The following is a 21,525-nucleotide window of genomic DNA, read 5'->3' on the forward strand; positions in this document are numbered from 1 at the left end:
GCAAAGTACTCTGGTTATGCTGTAAATCTTATTATTACTATCCTACAAAATAAAAAAAAGATTTGCAAACATTGTATATGAAGACCATTTGGGAAGGAAATGGAGATTGAGACCATTAGCCTTTCCCACAACAGCAAGCTTCAGCATAGTAACTTTTGCACTGCTACGAGGGCTCTTCATTAACCCATGCAGACAATGCAAAAAGTGGGGTTAAGCAAGTGGTTAATGTCAGTCCATCCTCCAGACAATTATGTCTGGAGCAAGAGGATGAGACAGATTTACCAGGATTAAAAGACATGTTCCATTTATTTGTAATTTGAAGAACACTTACTGGTCTGTAGTTGAGAGGATTGTCTTTTGCTCCTGTTTTGTGAATGGGGTGGATACTAGCAGACATCTACATAGATTGGAAGAGGTCATAGGAGGACAGGCTGAAATAGAGCAGACAAAGGAGAACAGCATAGCAGGATTTGAGAACGGGCACTGACGCCATCTGGCATCGTCGCTGATTAATGAATACTCGAGTCTGGTCTGATCTTTCTCTACATTCTCGGATATGAAAAACGCGTAGCCAAGGAAGCGGTAGGTATGCCAGGGTAATTAGGGACAGATCGGGATGGTTTGTTATAAGTTGGGTTAGCCTTCCATGTTCAGAAAGCCAACTGCTGGACTGTAACCACCTCAACACATGATTTAGTCTACCAGGGCCTAGAGGTTGGACGGGAGAGCTGCAGGCCAGATGAGATAAACAGGTGCAAGTCTTTCGTGAAAGTATTAGAAGGTGGAATCGATATACTATGCTGTTTTGTATGGCAACGTTTGAGAGAGTCTACATATCGGATTTCAATCCCTGACATCCAGCCTGTGCAATCAGCCAAATTTTGTGGTGTTGAGGTCATTGTCTAACAAAAGCCAGAGAGATATGAGCTTTGACAGGAAAGTGGCTGGAGTACGGAAGGGATGTAGGGGAATAACGAGAGATTTATTTATCATTATTACATCCAGGAGGGAGTACGTATCAATTGCGGCAATCCGAGTTGGAAAGTCTGTAGATGAGTTCAGACTCATAGTCTCAGAAGGCTGGTTAATTTCAATGCTGCAGTTTGTTGTTGCGGAGCTTACACCCAGTCAGCTGGTACTGAAGTCACCACAAATGAGGAACAAAGAGTTGGATGTAGAATTGATTCATGTTATGGAAGCTTTGTTTAAATTATGTGGAGAAACGTCATTGCACCTCTCAATAATCACCTTCGGCAATGTCATCAACTCGGACTGCTTTTAACAAATAACTGAATTGGGCCTTTTTGTAATCGAATAACTTTTAAAGCTTGTCACATGCCTGTGGTTTTTAACAGTGCAATGGAATATTCTGCATTCAACACATTTTATACAACAATTCATTTTCGTTTGTCGTCAGCACGCTGCAGAAACAACATAATCAAATTGGTTTACCAGCATTAGCTGTGGTTTGCTGAAAACCCCAACGGAAAGGTCTTGGTTTGTGCATCCATCTGGTATGCCGAGATCTCTCCTTCGCGCCCACACAGACACCCCTTGGAATTGTTAGGCTGAACTCTTTTACCACTTGTTGTTGGCAAATATTTTGGTCTTTTTAGAGGGATCAAGTTGAAATACTTTCGTAAAAATAATTTAATTGTACTTCATCCCTACATATCGTGGGAACAAAAGTATACGTTTCACTAGAAAAAAAAAAAAAAAGAACCACCTTTAGAGGCCATTTTTCCCCGCAGAGCAGGGGTTGGCCTTTTTTTGGCACCATGGTCCCCTTTTTGAAGCAATGTTTTACGGCCGGATGCCCTTCCTGCCACCAACCCTGTTAGTCGACTCTTGCGACACAAAGGGAATTACCAGTGAACTGGTACTCAATTTGCCGACCTCGGAAGGATGACAGGCTGAGTCAACCCCCCTGGTGTTAATTCAGCGATCGACCGGGATTCGAACGCAGGAACCCAGGATCCCAAGCCGGCACCCTAACCGCTAAGCCAACACCAACATACGTTTCACTAGATAAAATAATAAAGGGATTGGTTGCTTAGTGATGGAGAATGCCCATCCTTGAGCTGTATCATTTGTGTTCCGTCAATCTAGTTTAGTGAGGGCAGGTTGTTGGGCTTCTCGGGGTCATCCTTGGGCAGGATGTCTCGCCATTAATTTGTTCGTTGACTTTAAACTATCGAACGATCTAATGATTATGTACATTTAAAGCTTCTTTTTTTTCCCCACTCAACTTTCCCTTCTACTCTCTGATTGCTCAAGTGTCAATCGTATTTTATCCAATTCGTAGCTTTTCTGGAAGAGATCATTTACCCTCTTAGAATGGTCCACTTGTCTTTTATTTATTTCCTTTTTCTTTCTTGGAGGGCAACGACATGCATTTGTAGAACTATTGATCATTGTTATCGGGAAATTACAAGGCAGTCTTGGGGCTAGTTTTGTTTCGCATCAACAACGACCTCTCCAATGCTGTGGAAAACCCTCTCTTCCATTTTCACACTTGTCCACATTGTATTATACATTACCCCAACCCAAGGACAGACAGAAAGCACCGATCTCCCTTTATACTGCCCTGATCTTGAATAGATATAATGTGCTGCTCTGACAAATGGAACATGTCTTTTAATCCTGGTAAATCTGTCTCATCCTCTTGCTCCAGACATAATTGTCAAATGAACCCACCTTTTTCCACAGTCAGCTACTGGAAGAGGTTCCTGCCATCTCCTTAACTTCCAGGGCTCACCATCAGCCATGACCTCTCCTGAGCTGATCATATTTAGCCAAGTTGGCCTGTATAACAAGTTGCACACTGGGCATCCTCTGTCATCTCAAGATAACAATGATCATTGTTGTAGGTCATTTTGCTGATCCGTTATCGGGAAAAGTGGCACAATCGTTACCTTCATTCATTAAGAAGATAGGTCGATGTGATCTGTACTGTTTTTCTTGCAGGAGCCCTCTGATTTGGAGATTGATGTAGACGACTTGCTGGACCTGAAGAGTGATGAGGAACGAGCAAAGAAAGTGCGGGTAAGATTGGAGGAAGGTCCTCCATTTAATTTGGCACTCTTCCTCTTTAATCACTTTTTATATTGATCTCCCTACCGTCCTCTCTCCAGGTTTTCATCACTTGCCGTAATTCTAGGATTTATTTTCTGTTCTCTGTTTCGCAAACGATTACGGGTGGTCTGCTTGTGGGCGCAGCCATCTTGTTTATTTACCGCAGTGGTCGTAAACAATAAAGAGTCACACAAGAGCATGTGCACTTTGCAGCTTCTCCAGTGAAAAAGACCTTCCTGCTATATATAGTCTCTCGCTAAGCAGTCCCAGAGCCAGCGGGCTGGTTGTAAGTTATGATACGGTATCTCGCATATTAGATGGCAGCATGGTGCATGCTGGAATCTGTATCACGATTGGTTTATGTTCCGACCGAAACCTGCGCAACACACCGGTACAACAAACTTCGAAAGCGCCTTTAAGGCCATCTTGTGAAACAAAGATCGGTCCATCTACCATCCCTACCAAGCAGGAGAAGAAGCCCGTTTACAATGAAATCACCGTAAATTAATGGAAGTTGGACTGGATTGGGATGCAACGAACCAGCAATGTTGCAAGTACACTGTAAGGCCTGCTTGCCATATTTCTTAAATGTCTCATCAGGTATTGAATCAAGAAAGTAAATTTTAGGAGTCATAAAATCCATTAAAGTTTAAAATGCCATTGCTATAAATTTGTAAAACTTATAAAACCTTTGTTTCAAAAGAGCCCTCAAAATTTTTTTTTTAAAAATATATAAAAAAAAAAAAAAAAATATATATATATATATATATATATATATTATGGGACTTGTTACGCTGAAACAGAGAGATTTCAAGGATAGCCAAACTATCACTGTTTTTTCACAAGCCAATGCTGACCGGTTGTTGTTGGTCTATGATCCAGCATGGTCTATTTTCATGCCAGTTAGAAAGCAGGATCACAATAAATTTAACCCTCCAGGAATTGCAAATTAACCCAATCGTTCACGCGACAAAATGGCGGACACACGAGGCAAGCCATTCCTTAAAAGATAAATAAATATTGTATTTCATAAGACACTATATTAATGTAATTCCCGAACACAAAAATAATGCAAGACAACCCCTTATCATCTCCTCGAGGCAAAAAATAAAAACACACGCACACACACGGAAAAGGCAGGTGCCAAAGAACACGAAACTGGGGTAGAACATGTGCGGTGGTGCAGTGCTACCATGTCCCTACCAGAGCAAGTTAGCAAGGCACAGAGTCCAGGCAATCCAGCAGCTTGAGGCAGAGAGGGGATCACAGCGTCAACAGGTCCGAGCTGGTCCATGAGAACTGAGCTCCAAACTGAGGCAGATTAGCTCTTCCACGAGCCTCGACTCTGTACAGTATGGCTGACTGAGACAGACTGCGCTTTCTGTCTGGCCCGGAGTTTTATACTCAACAACCTCGGCATCAATTCCCCACCTGCTGACAGACAGCCGCCGTTAGAAGGGATTCTTCCCTCAGTTGGTGGAGAGAAGGAACATGCAATGTTGTCCCTATCCTGGCCGGCTCAACCTGGTTCGTCAGAGTGGAACAAAAATTGATGGGACACTTTAATCCATCTTTCTCTAAATCAGACAATGCTTGTCTCATTGCAGACAACATTAAAGACTCCTTACCCTAGACACCACTTCATATAGGTAAGAGATGTTTAGCTGCATGAACATACATGGTGTCCAAGGCCTCTAACTATGAACCATTCCCCATAAACATAACTACACAGTCGTATCTCTTTATGATTCATCGTTTAAGACCAGTTTGATTTAAAAGAACAAAAAAGTATCACAGAGTAAATTTCACCATTTTAAAATATTTTGCGATTGTCTTGTCCAAATTCTTCTGTAAGATTATTTATCCCGGTGAAGATCTACGATTGTAATTGTGATGTTTGAACCTTTTGTTTTAATTCACAGGAGCTGATTCAAGGGTGTGCAAAAGATCCAGAGGTAAGAACATACCTGTGAATGCCCAGTGTGGCTTCAAAAGACCCTTGGTTTGTTCCCCAATCACACTTTTGTTTTGTCATCGATATTTATTTATTTTCCTTATTTTCTTTTAACACAGGAAATGTTTGTTGAATAAATAATTGAATGTATGTACAAATAGTTATAGGGTAGTTGGTAGTTCAGCTCTCCATGTTTTCTTTTTTTTATTTAAAGCTTTATCTTGATTCGGTTGTTTCTTCTTCAAAACCTTAATCTCGGGCAGTCTAAAACAGTGAATAACCATCTCACAAACTGCATATGGCATTACTCATAATTTTGGGTTTCAATCTTTGCAGCTTTGTAGTTTGACCAATATGACAAAATGTCCCTGACCATTTTATATCTTCTCTTTTGAAAACAACAGTCACCTTGATCTCTGACCATCAGTTTGGATTCTGGCCCAGTCACTGAACCCTGGACATGCTGATGCTCCTCTCTCAGCAATTCACAGAGGCCTGAAATCTCAAACAGGAGGACAGGCCCATCTCCTTGGAGATATCTCAGGCATTCGACACTGTTTGGCATCCTGCTCTGCTTGTAACGCTCGCTGCCTGGTTGTGTCACCATGGCATCCTGGTTCAAAATACAAGGCCGCTTTCATACCTAGTTTTCTTACTTCCTTCCCTCATGTAGTCAACACGATGCTCTCGACTGAACCTTCTCCCTTCTGCCAGTGGAGGCTGGAATACCCCAAGGCAGTGTCTTGAAAACAGTCGTGTTCCGCATCAACATAAACAACTTCTCCAATACTCTAGAAAACAGTCTTCTTTTTTGCAGATGGCTTCACATTATGTCAGAGTATCCCATCCCAATGTCAGACCGGTGAGACAGACACACAGCAGCCACATCACTCTGTGCTGATCGTGAATCGAATCCCATGTTGGACTGATATATGGAACATGTCCTTCAATCCTGTCGAATCTCAGTCTCAGCGTGTGGCGCATTATTTGAGCCATTTCTGCCATTTACTTATCTCTGATCATTTGTCGACTGGCGTCATTGCCAATTTGCAATGAATTTGCCAATTTGCCATAGAAACAATCCAAGCCTTGTTCTTTTTTGTGTAATGGAAGAATGCTCAACTGCTCCGAATGAACTGAACACTAACAAGCTTATCACCACTTACTACCAACCTGAACCCTTCACATGTGTCCCAAACGATTAGGTGAAATAGGATTGATGGTCTCAACCAATTATAGGTGACAGGTCATATTCCTTTAACATTCGCATTCAAGGCTCTTTTGCTTCTGCAATTGCACATGGTCATGTGACTGTAACCTCGACGTTGTGTGCTTATTCTAAAGAAGAACAGATTTTGAAATTGTTTCCATAAATCGTTCTTTCTTTCTTTTTTTTTTTTTTTACATTTTTGGCGATTTTTAATTTCTTTATTTTTAATCGAAATTTGTCTCATCCGTAAATACCCATTCACTCTGGGAGTGAATTGTTGTATGGGTGAAATATCTTACACAATGCCGCCCTACGCCAACTTTTGTTGTGCACTCCCCCATCTCCCTGATCCCCAACTTCTACCACTTAAAAATTCCGTAATGTTTTTATTCCCAAGATTTTCCAGTATATTCCTTTGTGGACGTGTCCTCATGCTTGATGGATTATCATATAAATGTGTACCGAACCTAAACAGAAGAAACATTGTTCTGCATGGTGTGTTCCGATCCAGGAATTTATTCGGGAGCTCGTGACAAGGTTAAAGGGCATGGAGAAGCTCAGCACACCTGGGAGGAAATAATGTTTCTCTTCATGCAGGTCGAGTGTACCCAGAGGTGCATAGTGAAACGCTCTTTTAAGACTTGTTTAAGTGCAACGAGCTGCCTTGGGAACCTGTTTTTGTTGGGGAGGGTCTGAGGGAGGGGACTGGGATGAATACCGCACAAGAACTATCATGGTGTGAAAGGTCAGAGGCCAATGCCGGATTACTTGAGATTTATTTTCCATGCGGGGATGTGACGGCATTTCATGTAAACATTATAGAGTTGATTTTTCTCCTAATTTTATTTTTATTACCAGATCTCAGTGCCTGCTTTTAACTTTTTTTTAAACTCCTTCACCTTGTCAAAAAGAAGTATGCCTCTAGGTTGGCACATTCACCAGGCCCCTGCTTGGCAGCCTGTGCGTTTTTGACCAAAATCTGCTCCTGTCAGGTTCTCTAATCGTCATTAAACACAATGACAGAGGAAGTCGATTAGTGGAGCCAGGAGTTTGCCATGACAATGACATCACCAGCATTTTGTTAATGAAATTGGTTGTTTGGCTCGGCGCTCCAAATTTCTATCATGGAGTTATTTTTGTCGCCACGGGTGCGTGCGTCCACGTGCTTGCTCCATGCATGTCATGGTTTACACGTTACTCGGAGCATTTATTCTTGGCACAGAAGCACATCAAACTACTCCCGTTACCGGTGTAAAGGCTATGGTACACCTCGGTGGTGCGGACTCATTTTGGGCAAAATGATGATTGTTGAAGCTGTTGTTGTTGTTGTTGTTGGCCTTGATCTTCATTGAATCGAGTTTGGAGCTCACAAGTTGGACAGTATGTGTACTCAGCTGTGGACATTGTACTGCAGACATATGGTCTAACTGCAGATGGTCTTGAAATGCGGTCGGCAATAGTACGTGCAAGTCGTTAAAAAACCGAAAGAAGCCAGAGCCAATGTGTAAGGTGATGATTATTCGAGAAAACATGGGGAAATACCTGTATGCAAAGGCAAATGCAATAAGTAGTCATACGTAGTTGGGTTTCAATTCACTTAATTGTCTGGCCCTCTCTCTGGCTTTATCGATTATATATTGCACGATGCTTTAGAAACAGAAGATTAATTTTTTTGTTTCTGCACTTTGAAGCCTTCCTTTTTTTGATTTTCATGAATGAAGGAAGCAGACACGAGCACTCTGTGTGAGAAATAGCGATGCAATAATCGTAGCCTTTGGCCAGCGGGTGCTCTGGCGAAGGAAAGCACATCAAAAGCTATGCCAACGATTACGGAACAAAGAACCTTGTTACAACGTCTAAAGCAAACCAGCTTTAGTGCCAGGAGCTGCAGCCTGGGTAGCTGCAGGGCTGAACAGGTGCATTTGTTATTTATATTTTACAATATTGTACGTGCCACATGTACATCGATCCCATTTGTAAGGCGGTTTGCCGACGCACCGAGTATTATGAGTGTTGTGCATTTTTTTCCCATTCCCATTTTTATTATTTTCATCAATAAAGATGACTTTGTTGTAGTGGTTTTTAGTTGTTTTTCTTCCCTACACTGATGTGGTACACCACCTCTCGTGCAACTATGGTCTTCGCGGTGGTTGTACCCCCAACGCAAGTCCGGGGCCAAATCTTCCCCACTGGGCAGCGCGGAGCATGGTCAGAGAGCTGACCGGTCCCCATGTACCGGCCCTTTCCCTCTTGTATCTCTAACTCTGTCGTGGCCCTGACTTTTTGAAGGCGTGGGTACACCATCCTGGATGTGGGGGATATCTGGGTCGCTCCTGGGAGATTGATCAGCTGTCTCCGTGCCGCGGGCTTGGTAACGAGAACTCTCCGGGGCTATACAACAACAACCAGCTCTCCTTGTTGAATAAAGTATTGGATGAAATTAGTTGTTAACGTTCCTCTTGAGGGATTACACATCAATCTGGGAATTAAAGTGGTAACTTTTTAATTGTATTCAAAGAAATTTGGTGTTTCTTGACTGACACTGAAGATTACATTTGAATTGTGGCATATTCTTTCAAAAGGTACCTTTTTAACATCCAAAATTGAATACTACCAGATCGTTTGGGCAAACTTAACCTCCACTTTGTACAAAGGCATACTCTTTAATGCAGCACTGTTTGCGAGGCAGGATGAGGGATTACAGCGGGGCCACAAAACAAAACCCATACTAGCTCAAAGCCAAGTACGCTCCAGCGGTCAAGAAGTTCTACCTCCTCAAACATTGTTCAAATAGGTCGTAGAAACAAATATAATGGTCTCAACCTGAGCCAAAAATAGTTATTTCTACTATCATGTACTACTCCTTTAACGACCCTAATTCCTACCTCTCATGGTAGGCTGGGCAACGTTTGCGGAAGGCTACATATTTAACTGAAGATGGTTAAAAAAAATTTTTTTAAATTTGTTCATGCTACTGGTGATAAGTCTCTTCCTCTTAGCTAAATACACCTTGGGATATTTAATGTCTGCCAATGACCCCTGGTGGCGGGCAGACCCATCGATGCATCGCTCCACATGCGAAACGCCAGGGAGGCAGTTTTTACCACTGGGTCGAGATTCAAACCCTCAAAAGCGCGTGTGCATCTGGGTGACAATCTTAGTCAGCTTTCCACTGGGCAGGAATTTGGCATTTTAGCCATGGTGCTGACGATAGATCGCCTACTCTGCACTCCGAGGCGAGTGGAAACGTCCGATACGTGTTCATTTGTTGAGAGGTGTGGAAAACCCATCAGATTGATAATATCTGGGTTTTTCTGGTGTGCGAATGTCGATATGATGTTTTCAATATCCATATAGCCATTGTCCTCTCGCAGGAAGGACATCATATAGCTATAGGACACCTTTTGCTACATTGTTCTGTTGCTTGATAATGTTACATAAGCAAAATATACTCCAGTCTAGCTTTGCAATAGGTTGGCTATAATATCAAATAGACCAGCCCATCTTATTGGATAGCTTGGAGGGCCAAATCCCAAATTCTACATGTGTCCATTCACTACATGTTTGCGCATTCATGTAACTTGTGTACTAACCTCAACCAGTCACTGTGGATTCTATTATTATTTTTACCCTTGCCAAAGGAGGGGGTATTTCATTTGTGTCCGTTTGTCTGCACAGAACGTGCTAATGTAGGCCACAACCGCCATCTGGTGGTAGCTAGTAGTACACGTTCTATTGTTTTCAACAGTGTCGTGTGTACTTCCTTAAAGTACATACAATTAGAATGTAAGTACGTCGTTAAAGTGTTATTGTGTTGGGGGGGGGGGGGGGGGGAGATTAAGATCCTCCAAGGTGACGGGTGGCCGATCAGCTTACCTCCGAGGTGTTCAGTTAAACTATGGCGGATCTTCTTTACACGAGAGGGAAAGGACAGTGACGAACTTACCTGGACGGCCGGGCCGGGAAGGCACGCTGTTCCCGAACCACTGACAAATAAACGGGACAGGACAAGGAATTAAAATTCAACAATAAGACAGGTTTAATAAAAATAAGTGCCAGGGACTAGAATTGCACGGTAAACTAAAATTCCTAATTGGGCCGTCCCCACACAGACTCGTATACAGACACAGGGTAAAATAACTCAAAGTAAATATCGTGTGTGAGGTGCGGATGCCTGCATTCCGCCGGCATGTCCCACGGGTCCCGAGTCCGTCGGCGGGAACCCACGACTTGGCGCAAAGTCGCGTCCAAAGCCAGCCGCTGACGGCGAAGCGAAACGGCCCGTGCTCCCTCCTGCTCGGCCGCACCGAGCCGCGATGCTCCTTCCAAGCACACACGGCACCACTCGCCACCGGCCCACCGCCACTCGCCAGCACCAAGGAGAGAGAGAGAGAGAGAGTGCACGACCTGCGACTGCCTGTATTGCCTGAATGTCTCAAACAAGAAGCTGCAAGGACGTCGACCGCTCGTGGTCAAAGCCAGAACAAGAAAAGGAGAGACGTGCGTTACGAACATCGACACTCGAATAATAATATGCGCCTGTTCGTACTGGATGTCGAACCCCGTACACAAGACCCAGGGAAGAGAGTGAATGTCCCCGCTCTTATGGATGCCAATGTCCATAAGGAAGAAAAATGGCGGGGCGTGTCTTTTTGTCCATCGTTCTAGAATGTTCAATAATGACGTCCGCGTGTGCTTCAATCAGCGGCCGCCATCACATCGCTCTATGGCCGTCCTGACAAATCGTTCTTCGGGGCGTGGACTCACGGCCACTTGCCGGCCTTTGTGTTGACCCGGTCAAAGGTATCATTGGTGGTGCTCGAATGTCCTGGTTCCAGTTGTTTTATTTGGTGTTTAATTTAGTGGCAGAGTGCACGGCTGGTGTGGTGTGTCATAAGGAACAAAGGAAAAATCAGAGGCATTTACATAAAGGAATTAATTACCTTTCAACCCTACCTAATTAACATAGCTCCGCCCTTCACAAGGAGACAATTATACAACCTTATGCAACATCCGGCCTAACAGATTCCCTACTTAGTTACATGGAGCTTCTTCTTCTTTGTTGCGACAGTCAGAGAACACTACCCTGTACAATCCTACCTGGCCGAAGGTATTCCATTGCCTACACATGCCCATACAATTTGGAGGCCCCCCATGTACAATTAGAATGTGAGTACGTCTATAAAGTATGTACATTTAGAATGCGAGTACATTTATAACGTCGTGGAAAAGCTGGAACAATCGATGGATGAAGGCTCATGGAAAAGCCAGAACACTGGGTGAATCAAGGTTTTGGAAGAGTTAGCACACTGGACGGATTAAGGCCCCTCGAAGAGCGAGAACATTTGATAGATCAAGATATAACAGAACAAAAGGAACAGTTGAAGGATAGAGGGGGGAAGCACCAACAGCACCCACATCGAAAATCCTACACAAAACCAAAAAGCCAAATCCGATTAAAATCACATCGAAAATTGGACTAGTGGGATCTACTGGTTTCAATAAGGAAAGCGAAATACTGGACCAGCAGGAAATACCAATAAAAAAACCAGTAGGATTGTAAATCTAGTAGAATACCAATACACAGTGCATTCAGAAAGTATTCAGACCCCTTCACTTTTTTCACATTTTGTTATGTTGCAGCCTTGTGCTGAAATCGTTTAAATTCATTTTTTCCCTCATCAATCTACACTCAATACCCCATAATGACAAAGAGAAACCAGGATTTTAGAAAGTGTTGCAAGTTTATTAAAAAGAAAAAACTGAAATATCACATTGACATAAGTATTCAGACCCTTTTCTATGACACTTGAAATTTAACTCAGGTGCCTCCCATTTCTCTTGATCATCGTTGAGATGTTTCTACATCTTGATTGGAGTGCACCTGTGGTATATTCAATTGATTGGACATGATTTGGAAAGGCACACACCTGTCTATATAAGGTCTCACAGCTGACAATGCATATCAGAGCAAAAACCAAGCAATGAGGTTGAAGGAACTGCCTGCAGAGCTCAGAGACAGGATTGTGTCGAGGCACAGATCTGGGGAAGCCTACAAAAAAAATTCTGCGGCATTGAAGGTTCCCAAGAGCACAGTGGCCTCCATAATTCTTAAATGGAAGAAGTTTGGAACAACCAGGACTCTTCCTAGAGCTGGCCGCCCGGCCAAACTGAGCAATCGGGGGAGAAGGGCCTTGGTGAGAGAGGTGACCAAGAACCCAATGGTCACTCTGGCTGAGCTCCAGAGATCCTGTGTGGAGATGGGAGAAACTTCCAGAAGGACAACCATCACTGCAACACCACCGATCTGGGCTTCATGGCAGAGTGGCCAGACGGAAGCCAAACAGTTCAATATTGGTTTCATCAGACCACAGAATCTTGTTTCTCACAGTCCTTTAGGTGCTTTTTTGCAAACTCCAAGCGGGCTTTCATGTGTCTTTCACCGAGGAGAGGCTTCCATCTGGCCACTCTGCCATAAATCTCAGATGCCCAGATGCCACTTTGAATCCATACGCACAACAGTGTGAAGCCGGGATGAGGTATGGAGCGGCAGAGAGTGGAGATTCCAATGATTCTGAAAGCTTTGGGTTCAACAGCGTGGAGCCGAGCTAGGTGTGAGGCAGGAGCACCAGCCCATAGGGGAGAGCTGTATTCTATTGAGCTGCGGATGAAAGCCTTGTAGGTGGTGAGCTCAGGTCTGCCGAGGAAGGACCGCACGACGGAGGATGCCCAGTCGGCGACTGGTTTTGGAGGCCAGCTTGGAAATGTGGTTTTCCCAGGAAAGATCATGGCAGACAGTGAGGCCAAAAAGCTTGAGTGACAGAACTTATTGGAGAGGATTGTTGAGAAAGTAGAGGCGAGGGTTTTCCAGTCGGTCTTTTCAGAGAGACATAGTAACAGTGTGAGATTTGTCAGGATTGAAAGACATGTTCGACTTGTTTGACCAGTCTGTGATTTTGTCCAGGTCTGCAGAGAGTGAGGAGGCTGTAGACTGCCGATCTGAGGGATGAGGTATGGAGCGGCAGAAAGTGGAGTCAACAGCAAAGAGATAGAGAGGATTTTCCAGAGAGTCGGAGAGATCATTGATGAAGACCAGAAAAAGCACCGGGCCCTGATCACTGCCTTGGGGAAATCCAGCCTGAACAGGAAGGGGAGATGAGAGAAATCCATTCAGGGCCATACGTTGACTACGACCAGAGAGGAAGTCCGACCAGAGAGGAAGTCCGCAAGCCATGCGTGGAGATTTCCATGGATGCCACAGCAGGAGAGTTTGGTGAACAGAGCGGGGTGTACATGATATGAGGTGCTGTTCCCACCATGCAGCTCTCTCAGCCTCCCCATACCTTTTTAGTGTGAGGGCCATGTTGATGTACATAAGCCAAAGCTTGGCTGTTGGAGGGTTGTGAAAGGTTGCGCCAAACTCAGACAATATCTGGTTCACATCATCTCCGATTGACAGCATCTCTGAATCTACCTGCAATGCAGCATCCCGATCTTGGTGTTCAACAGCATCAGCTAGTTTTTGAATGGCCCAGATATTGAAGCCATGACATCATGATTGACAGATACTTACACTTGTCTGGTTTCTTCTTTTGAAGTCCAAAGGTGATTTCGATTACCTGGTCACAGGTTAAGATGCGGTACTCTCGGCCATGTTTCTGGGTAGCAGCAATGCAATATTCCCGAGATGCTTCAACGACATCAGGCTTTACTGGTGATTCAGGGAAGCAAGGTCCATATCCAATCAAGCTTTGGCAGCAGTTCATGGAAGGAATTCCAAGTCACTCGACTCTTCTGATCATCAGTTTGCAAAGAGTCTCTTTCTGTCAGCTGCCATATGACTGTAAGTTCCGCAATCACATTGGTAGCTCTTGATTCTTGTATAAGTTTTTTTTTGACCTCTCAAGGTCATCAGAGGTAAAATATTAGGTCTCCAAATTCAAAGAAGATATAAGATTTCTTATACTGTATATGTTTCACAACAGCTGGTTATCTTCATGTATTATGTGGTTATACACATTATTTGGAAAACAAGCGAGGCCGAAAATCGCACCTATTTTACGATGTGGTACCTACCTACCTACCTTAAAACCCCTATTCTGGTGCTTTCGCAAGACAGGTGGCTGAGCAGGCCTGCTGATTCTGAACCTATGGACATTAAACTAAAATTAAATTGAGCAAAACCTCTGCCGTACTTGCATAGGTCATAAATAAACGGACCGAAATTAAAGGGTAAATTTTTACAAGTTGCCCATAATAGTTTTTCACATCAAACCGAGGTTTTTCTGATGTTTTTTGATGAAATTAATTCGAATTTGATATTCATTTCAGTGGCAAATGACTCTAAAAACCGAAATAAATATCAAATTTGAATGAATCTCATGTAACCCTAACCTAAATGTAACCCTAACCCCAACCCTAACCGCTAACCGGGGAGGCCGCTCATTGGCCAATATGATCACATGATGTATCGCTGCTCTATGATTGGCTCTTTCGCGTCGGAAGGAGGTAATTTCTATTCGTATTTTCTCCGTCAATAATTTTTTTGCCGCGAATATTACTATATAGAAAAGTTGTCAGAAATGACAAGATATAATCGATTCTGGGTCTAAAATAGTGTACACATTTATGGGCAAAATGTAAAAAAAATACCCTTAAACAATTGAATGTATAAATAACCATTTGCTGGAGCAGCACTCCTCTCAAAACCGATTTCGCAGCCCCCGTGCGGTGTCATGATCGCATTGAATGAAGAGTGCAGCGAAGGAACGCGAAATGCTCGTCGTTGTGGTCCTGACGGACTCCGTACGGCCTTCCTTTCACGATCGCCATGAATGAATAGTGCGGTGAAGGAAACGCGAAATGCTCGTCGTTATGGCCCCGACGGGCACCGTACGGCCTTCCTTTCACGATCGCCATGAATGAATAGTGCGGTGAAGGAAACGCGAAATGCTCGTCGTTGTGGTCCTGACGGACTCCGTACGGCCTTCCTTTCACGATCGCCATGAATGAATAGTGCGGTGAAGGAAACGCGAAATGCTCGTCGTTATGGCCCTTGACGGGCACCGTACGGCCTTCCTTTCACGATCGCCATGAATGAATAGTGCGGTGAAGGAAACGCGAAATGCTCGTCGTTGTGGTCCTGGCGGACACCGTACGGCCTTCCTTTCACGATCGCTTTGAATGAAGAGTGCGGCGAAGGAAAAGCGAAATTCTCGTCGTTATGGCCCCGACGGGCACCGTACGGCCTTCCCTTCACGATCGCTTTGAATGAAGTGTGGCGAAGGAAACGCGAAATGCTCGTCGTTGTGGTCCTGACGGACACCGTACGGCCTTCCTTCGGAGAGACGGAGTCGCTTGTTCGCGCGTACTCCGAGCCACTGTGATGGACACGATGTATAACTGCAAATAGCCGGACCCAAATGGGTGACAACAAGAACACCATGGAATCATTACGACTTCAGTTCCCAGCACTTCCCGCTGCCAAGGCCGAGGATATCGGGGTACGCGCTCGACTAGTCCCGGCACGGCTGCCGTTACATACACATCATTCGCATGTCTGTCTAGTCTACGCGTCTTGCCTTTGTGTGTGCTTGAAACGTTTTGAGAGTTTTCCCCTAGAAATTGGAGACAAATTTGCCACGTGATCCGACAAAGTATTTATTTGGTTTTCATGGCTCTGTGTGTTATTTTCAGGAATGGACGTACACTATGCGCAGGGAAATGCAAGTAAGGGACGTGAATGTGATGGTTTGTCTCATTCTCATTGATTTCTGACATTCTCCTGCTTTGCTTGTTTACTGGTGTTTTCCAGGACCATAAACACCTCATCACTTTGAATCCATACACACCATCACTTTGAATCCATACACACCTCATCACTTTGAATCCATACACACCTCATCACTTTGAATCCATACACACCTCATCACTTTGAATCCATACACACCTCATCACTTTGAATCCATACACACCTCATCACTTTGAATCCATACACACCTCATCACTTTGAATCCATACACACCTCATCACTTTGAATCCATACACACCTCATCAATTTGAATCCATACACACCTCGTCACTTTGAATCCATACACACCTCATCACTTTGAATCCAGGCACACGTCATCACTTTGAATCCATACACACCTCATCAATTTGAATCCATACACACCTCATCACTTTGAATCCATACACACCTCATCACTTTGAATCCATACACACCTCATCACTTTGAATCCATACACATCACTTTGAATCCATACACACCTCATCACTTTGAATCCATACACACCTCATCACTTTGAATCCATACACACCTCATCACTTTGAATCTTTACACAACTCATCACTTTGAATCCATACACACTTCATCACTTTGAATCCATACACACTTCATCACTTTGAATCTGTACACACCTCATCACTTTGAATTCATACACACCTCGTCACTTTGAATCCATACACACCTCGTCACTTTGAATCCATACACACCTCGTCACTTTGAATCCATACACACATTTTCACTTTGAATCCATACACCTCATCACATTGCATCCATACACATCTCATCACTTTGAATCCATACACATCTCATCACTTTGAATCCATACACACCTCATCACTTTGAATCCATACACACCTTGTCACTTTGAATCCATACACACCTCGTCACTTTGAATCCATACACACCTTGTCATTTTGAATCCATACACACCATCAATTTGAATCCATACACACCTCATTACTTTGAATCAATACACACTTCATCACTTTGAATCCATACACACTTCATCACTTTGAATCTGTACACACCTCATCACTTTGAATCCATACACACCTCATCACTTTGAATCCATACACACCTCATCACTTTGAATCCATACACACCTCGTCACTTTGAATCCATACACACATTTTCACTTTGAATCCATACACCTCATCACATACATCCATACACACCTCATCACTTTGAATCCATACACACCTCATCACTTTGAATCCATACACACCTCATCACTTTGAATCCATACACACCTCATCACTTTGAATCCATACACACCTCATCACTTTGAATCCATACACACCTCATCACTTTGAATATGTACACACCTCATCACTTTGAATCTATACACAACTCATCACTTTTAATATACACACATCACTTTTAATCTATTTGTTTCTTCAATAATTTACATTTCAGCTGCTTTACTGTGCCCCCATTCCTATCTATTTATATAAAAGGCTAATGCTGTCTGCTTGGCTGGCTGTCCCACCCTTTTGTTGTTGTTGTTTCATATGCAGCCTATGGCGGCTGGTTGCATCATTTCTCTGGAAATGCATTTGTGCCGCTGATGCAATGCCCCAATTACCAGTGAGCTGGTACTCAATTTGCCGACCTCGGAAGGATGACAGGCTGAGTCAACCCCCCTGACGTTAATTCAACGATCGACCTGGATTCAAACTCAGGATCCTAGGAATCCCAAGCCAGCACCCTGACCGTTAAGCCAACACCAGGCTTGTTCCACCCTGAAACATGGAAATGCACCTTGGAGAGAAAAAATATTAACTAAAAGTTGCTTCAAATTAATGCAAACCTACTGGAAAATAATATTCTTTGAATTCAGACAAAATCATTGAACCCAGGAGGTGTATAGGCAATAGACCGCTGCCTCAATCGCTCCTGAAAAAAAATTGTTTCCTGTTAAGAAATATGTCATCACATTTTTGAGCTCTTTCAACCAGTAGTACTGTGGCTGAGGGGGTTCTGTGTGCAAAAAAGGGCCCTAGGTTACCCACCTAATTTGGTGAGAGGACCATGTGGGACATCATATTAATGAGGGTAGACTGTCTGAAACACGGCAATAAGTGAGAAATTCATGGTTTTGTGTAAAATCCGAAAAGTCAAAAAGGCCCTGAAAATTAGGGATAGGGCAAATTAATTATGACCTGGAGCCACAGATGTACCCTGGATAAGAATAGGTACACCGTATCCCTGCGTGTCGTAAAAGACGACTAAGAGGGTTGGCGTCAGGAAGGGCATCCGGCCATAAAAACATTGCCTCAAAAAGGGAACCATGACAATTACAACAACATATGGGCAGGGTACAGCCCGAAGTGGAAATCGGTTTCTGAGGTTTGGGACATGGAATGTAGGGACAATGACAGGGAGATCAGGAGAAGTGGTGGAAGTATTGGTCAGAAGAAGAGTAGACATATGTTGTGTGCAAGAGACGAGATGGAAGGGAAGTGGTGTGAGAATGGTGAAGGGTAGGCAGGGACAGAAATACAAGTTTGTGTGGCAAGGGTGCCTGGAGGGCGTGAATGGTGTTGGTGTCCTGTTTTCTGAGGAGTTTGTAGACAGTGTGGTGAGTGTGACTAGAGTGAGTGATAGGTTGATGATGGTGAAAATGATGATTGGAAAGCTCTTGGTGAACGTCATCTCGGGATATGCTCCGCAGGTTGGTCGAAGCGATGAAGAAAAGGACAAGTTCTGGTGTGCGATAGAGAAGCTGATGGAAAACGTGAAAGATGAGGAAGTTGTTGTGGTAGGAGGAGACCTAAATGGACATGTGGGAAGGAGTATGGACGGTTTTGACGGAGTTCATGGGGGTTACGGATATGGTGTGAGAAATGGAGAAGGTGAAAGGATTTTGGAGTTTCCTGATGGAGCTGATTTGTTGATTTGTAATACTCAGTTCCAGAAAGAGGATAATAAGCTTGTTACATACACGTCAGGTGGGTCGACGACAACCGTTGACTACCTGATGGTGCGTAGGCAAGATAGGGGGCACCTCCGGGACACAAAGGTGATCCCGGGGGAGGAGGCTGTTTCACAGCACCACTTGGTTGTCTGCGACGTAAGGGTGAAAGGTGCGAGGAGAGCTCGGCGGGTGAAGTACCAACCGAGAATGAAGGTGTGGAGGTTGAAAGAGGTGACAGTAAGGGAGGCATTAAAAGAGAGGCTGAGTAGGGTCGAGGATGATGTGGTTGAGCTTGAAAGTGGTTGGATGTCAATGAAAGCTAGTCTGTTGGGAGCCGTTGGTGAGGTATGTGGATGGACAAAAGGACCACCGAGGCACTCGGAAACATGGTGGTGGGATGATGAAGTTGGAAAGAGGATTGACGTGAAGAGGAAGAAGTTCAAGGAGTGGCAGAAGGCGAAGGGTACGGGAGCAGAAACAGCAGAGCATGAAAGTTATAAGGCAGCCAGGAAGGCTGCAAAGAAAGAGGTAGCAAAGGCGCAGGAGGCATGTAGGAAAATGTTCGAAGAACGCTTGGATTCGGAAGAGGGTCAGAGAGCGGTATTCAGGATTGCAAAGCAGATAGCGAAAGAGAGGTGTGATGTGATGGGGGTGAGTTGCTTGAAGGATGAAGTGGGACAAATCGTTGTCGACCCAGATGGAATTAAAGGAAGATGGAAAAGATATATGGAAATGCTGTTGAATACAGAGAATGAATGGGATGGCAACATAGAGAGTAACCCAGTTTTAGGACCGGCAGAGAAGATAACTGAGAAGGAAGTTGAGGAAGCGATAAAAGCAATGAAGGGTAGAAAAGCGGGAGGGCCAACGGGAGTTGTGGGAGATATGTTGAAGGCAGCAGGAAGTTGGGGTGTGAAGAGAATGACAGAGATCTGTAATCTGGTGGTGAAAGAAGGCCGCATTCCAGTAGATTTGGAACTGAGTACCCTCGTCCCTCTATACAAGGGGAAAGGTGACCTTCTGGAGTGTGGCTCGTACCGAGCGATAAAGTTATTGGAGCATGGAATGAAGGTATTGGAAAGGGTGTTGGAGAGGAGGATAAGGAAGAAGGTGAAGATCGACGAAATGCAGTTTGGATTCATCCCAGGAAGAGGAACAACAGACGCGCTTTTCATTGTGAGGCAGTTGCAGGAGAAGTACATGGAGAAGAGGAAGAAGTTGTTTCTTGGATTTGTTGATCTGGAGAAAGCATTCGATAGGGTTCCACGCAAAGTATTGACATGGGCATTGAGGAAGTTAGGAGTGGAGGAATGGTTGATCAGAGTAGTGATGGCAATGTACAAAAGAGCGCGCACAGCTGTAAGGACGAAGGACGGGAACAGTGGTGAGTTTGAGGTGAAGGTGGGAGTGCATCAGGGGTCGGTACTAAGTCCACTACTATTTGTAGCTGTGATGGAGGTGCTGGCTCAGAACGTAAAGGAGGGTTTACCGTGGGAGTTGTTGTATGCAGATGATCTGGTGTTGATTGCAGAAAGTATGGATGGACTGAAGGAAAAGATGAACACGTGGAAGGAATGTATGGAGACAAAAGGTCTGAAGGTGAATATCGGAAAGACGAAGGTGATGGCAAGTGGTAAAGCATGTGGTGAGGTGGAAAGAACTGGAAAGTGGCCCTGTGCTGTGTGTAGGAAGGGTGTCGGAGTGAACTCCATTCAATGTACAATGTGCGCTGAGTGGGTTCATCAAAAATGTAGTGGTCTGAGAGGGTCATTAACCAGTGCGGCAGCTACATTCAAGTGTAAGGTGTGCACAGAGGGAGCTGCAGATGGAGGAGATGTTGAGTTGGATCTTGGAGACGGCGTGAAGCTGGAAGGTGTGAAAACATTTTGCTACCTCGGAGACATGCTGAATGGAGAAGGTGGATCAGACTCGGCAACGGTTGCTCGAGTGAGATGTGCATGGAAGAAGTTTCGGGAACTGAGTGGCGTGCTGATGATGAGGGGAGTGTCGTTGAAGCTGAAGGGAAAGGTGTATGCTGTATGTGTGAGAAGTGTTATGATTTATGGGAGCGAGACATGGGTAATGAACGTAGAGCAGCAACGAAGGTTGGAAAGGGTGGAAATGCGAATGGTTCGACGGATGTGCGGAGTATCGTTGAGAGAGAGGAAAACAAATGATGAATTGCGAAAGATGATGGGAATAGAGCCTGTGATTGATGCTGTGAAGAGGAACAGGTTGAGATGGTTTGGTCATGTGTTGAGGAAGGATGAAAGTGACTGGTTGAGAAGAGTGATGGAAATGAATGTAGAAGGAAGCAGAGGACGGGGAAGACCGAGAAGGACTTGGCTAAAGATGGTGGAAGAAGAAATGCGGGCAAGGAGAGATGCAGAAAATAGGGCAAAATGGAGAAGATTGTCATGGGGACCGCAAGGCTAACCCCCGCTCTAGCAGGGAAAATGGCCTTTTAAAATCCATGTTGTTGTTGTTGTAGCCACAGATAATCAGCATAACATAGCAAGTTGTACCTCAAAATGAAGCTTGTAATGTCAGCTACAAGATGCAATATGATTGAATCTGAATGG

General features: G+C 44.2%; 2 protein-coding genes across 2 annotated transcripts in view; both read left to right on the forward strand.

Annotated features, from left to right (window-relative positions):
- Positions 1-8,314, forward strand: part of LOC137436615 (protein phosphatase 1 regulatory subunit 14B) — a 28,684-nt gene extending 20,370 nt beyond the window's left edge. Inside the window, exons 2-4 of the mRNA XM_068130568.2 lie at positions 2,968-3,045; positions 4,998-5,030; positions 6,751-8,314. Of these exons, the coding sequence (XP_067986669.1) occupies positions 2,968-3,045; positions 4,998-5,030; positions 6,751-6,819 (180 nt within the window). The 3' untranslated portion in view covers positions 6,820-8,314. The remainder of the gene's footprint in view (positions 1-2,967; positions 3,046-4,997; positions 5,031-6,750) is intronic.
- Positions 8,315-15,679: 7,365 nt separating this feature from the next.
- STYX (serine/threonine/tyrosine interacting protein) overlaps positions 15,680-21,525 on the forward strand; it is a 72,432-nt gene continuing 66,586 nt past the window's right edge. The window contains exons 1-2 of the mRNA XM_068130576.2: positions 15,680-15,742; positions 15,936-15,968. The gene's annotated coding sequence lies outside the window, so the exon portion shown is untranslated. The remainder of the gene's footprint in view (positions 15,743-15,935; positions 15,969-21,525) is intronic.

The sequence above is a fragment of the Myxine glutinosa genome, chromosome 11 (assembly GCF_964187855.1).
Source record: "Myxine glutinosa chromosome 11, kmMyxGlut1.1, whole genome shotgun sequence".
Lineage (NCBI taxonomy): Eukaryota > Metazoa > Chordata > Myxini > Myxiniformes > Myxinidae > Myxine > Myxine glutinosa.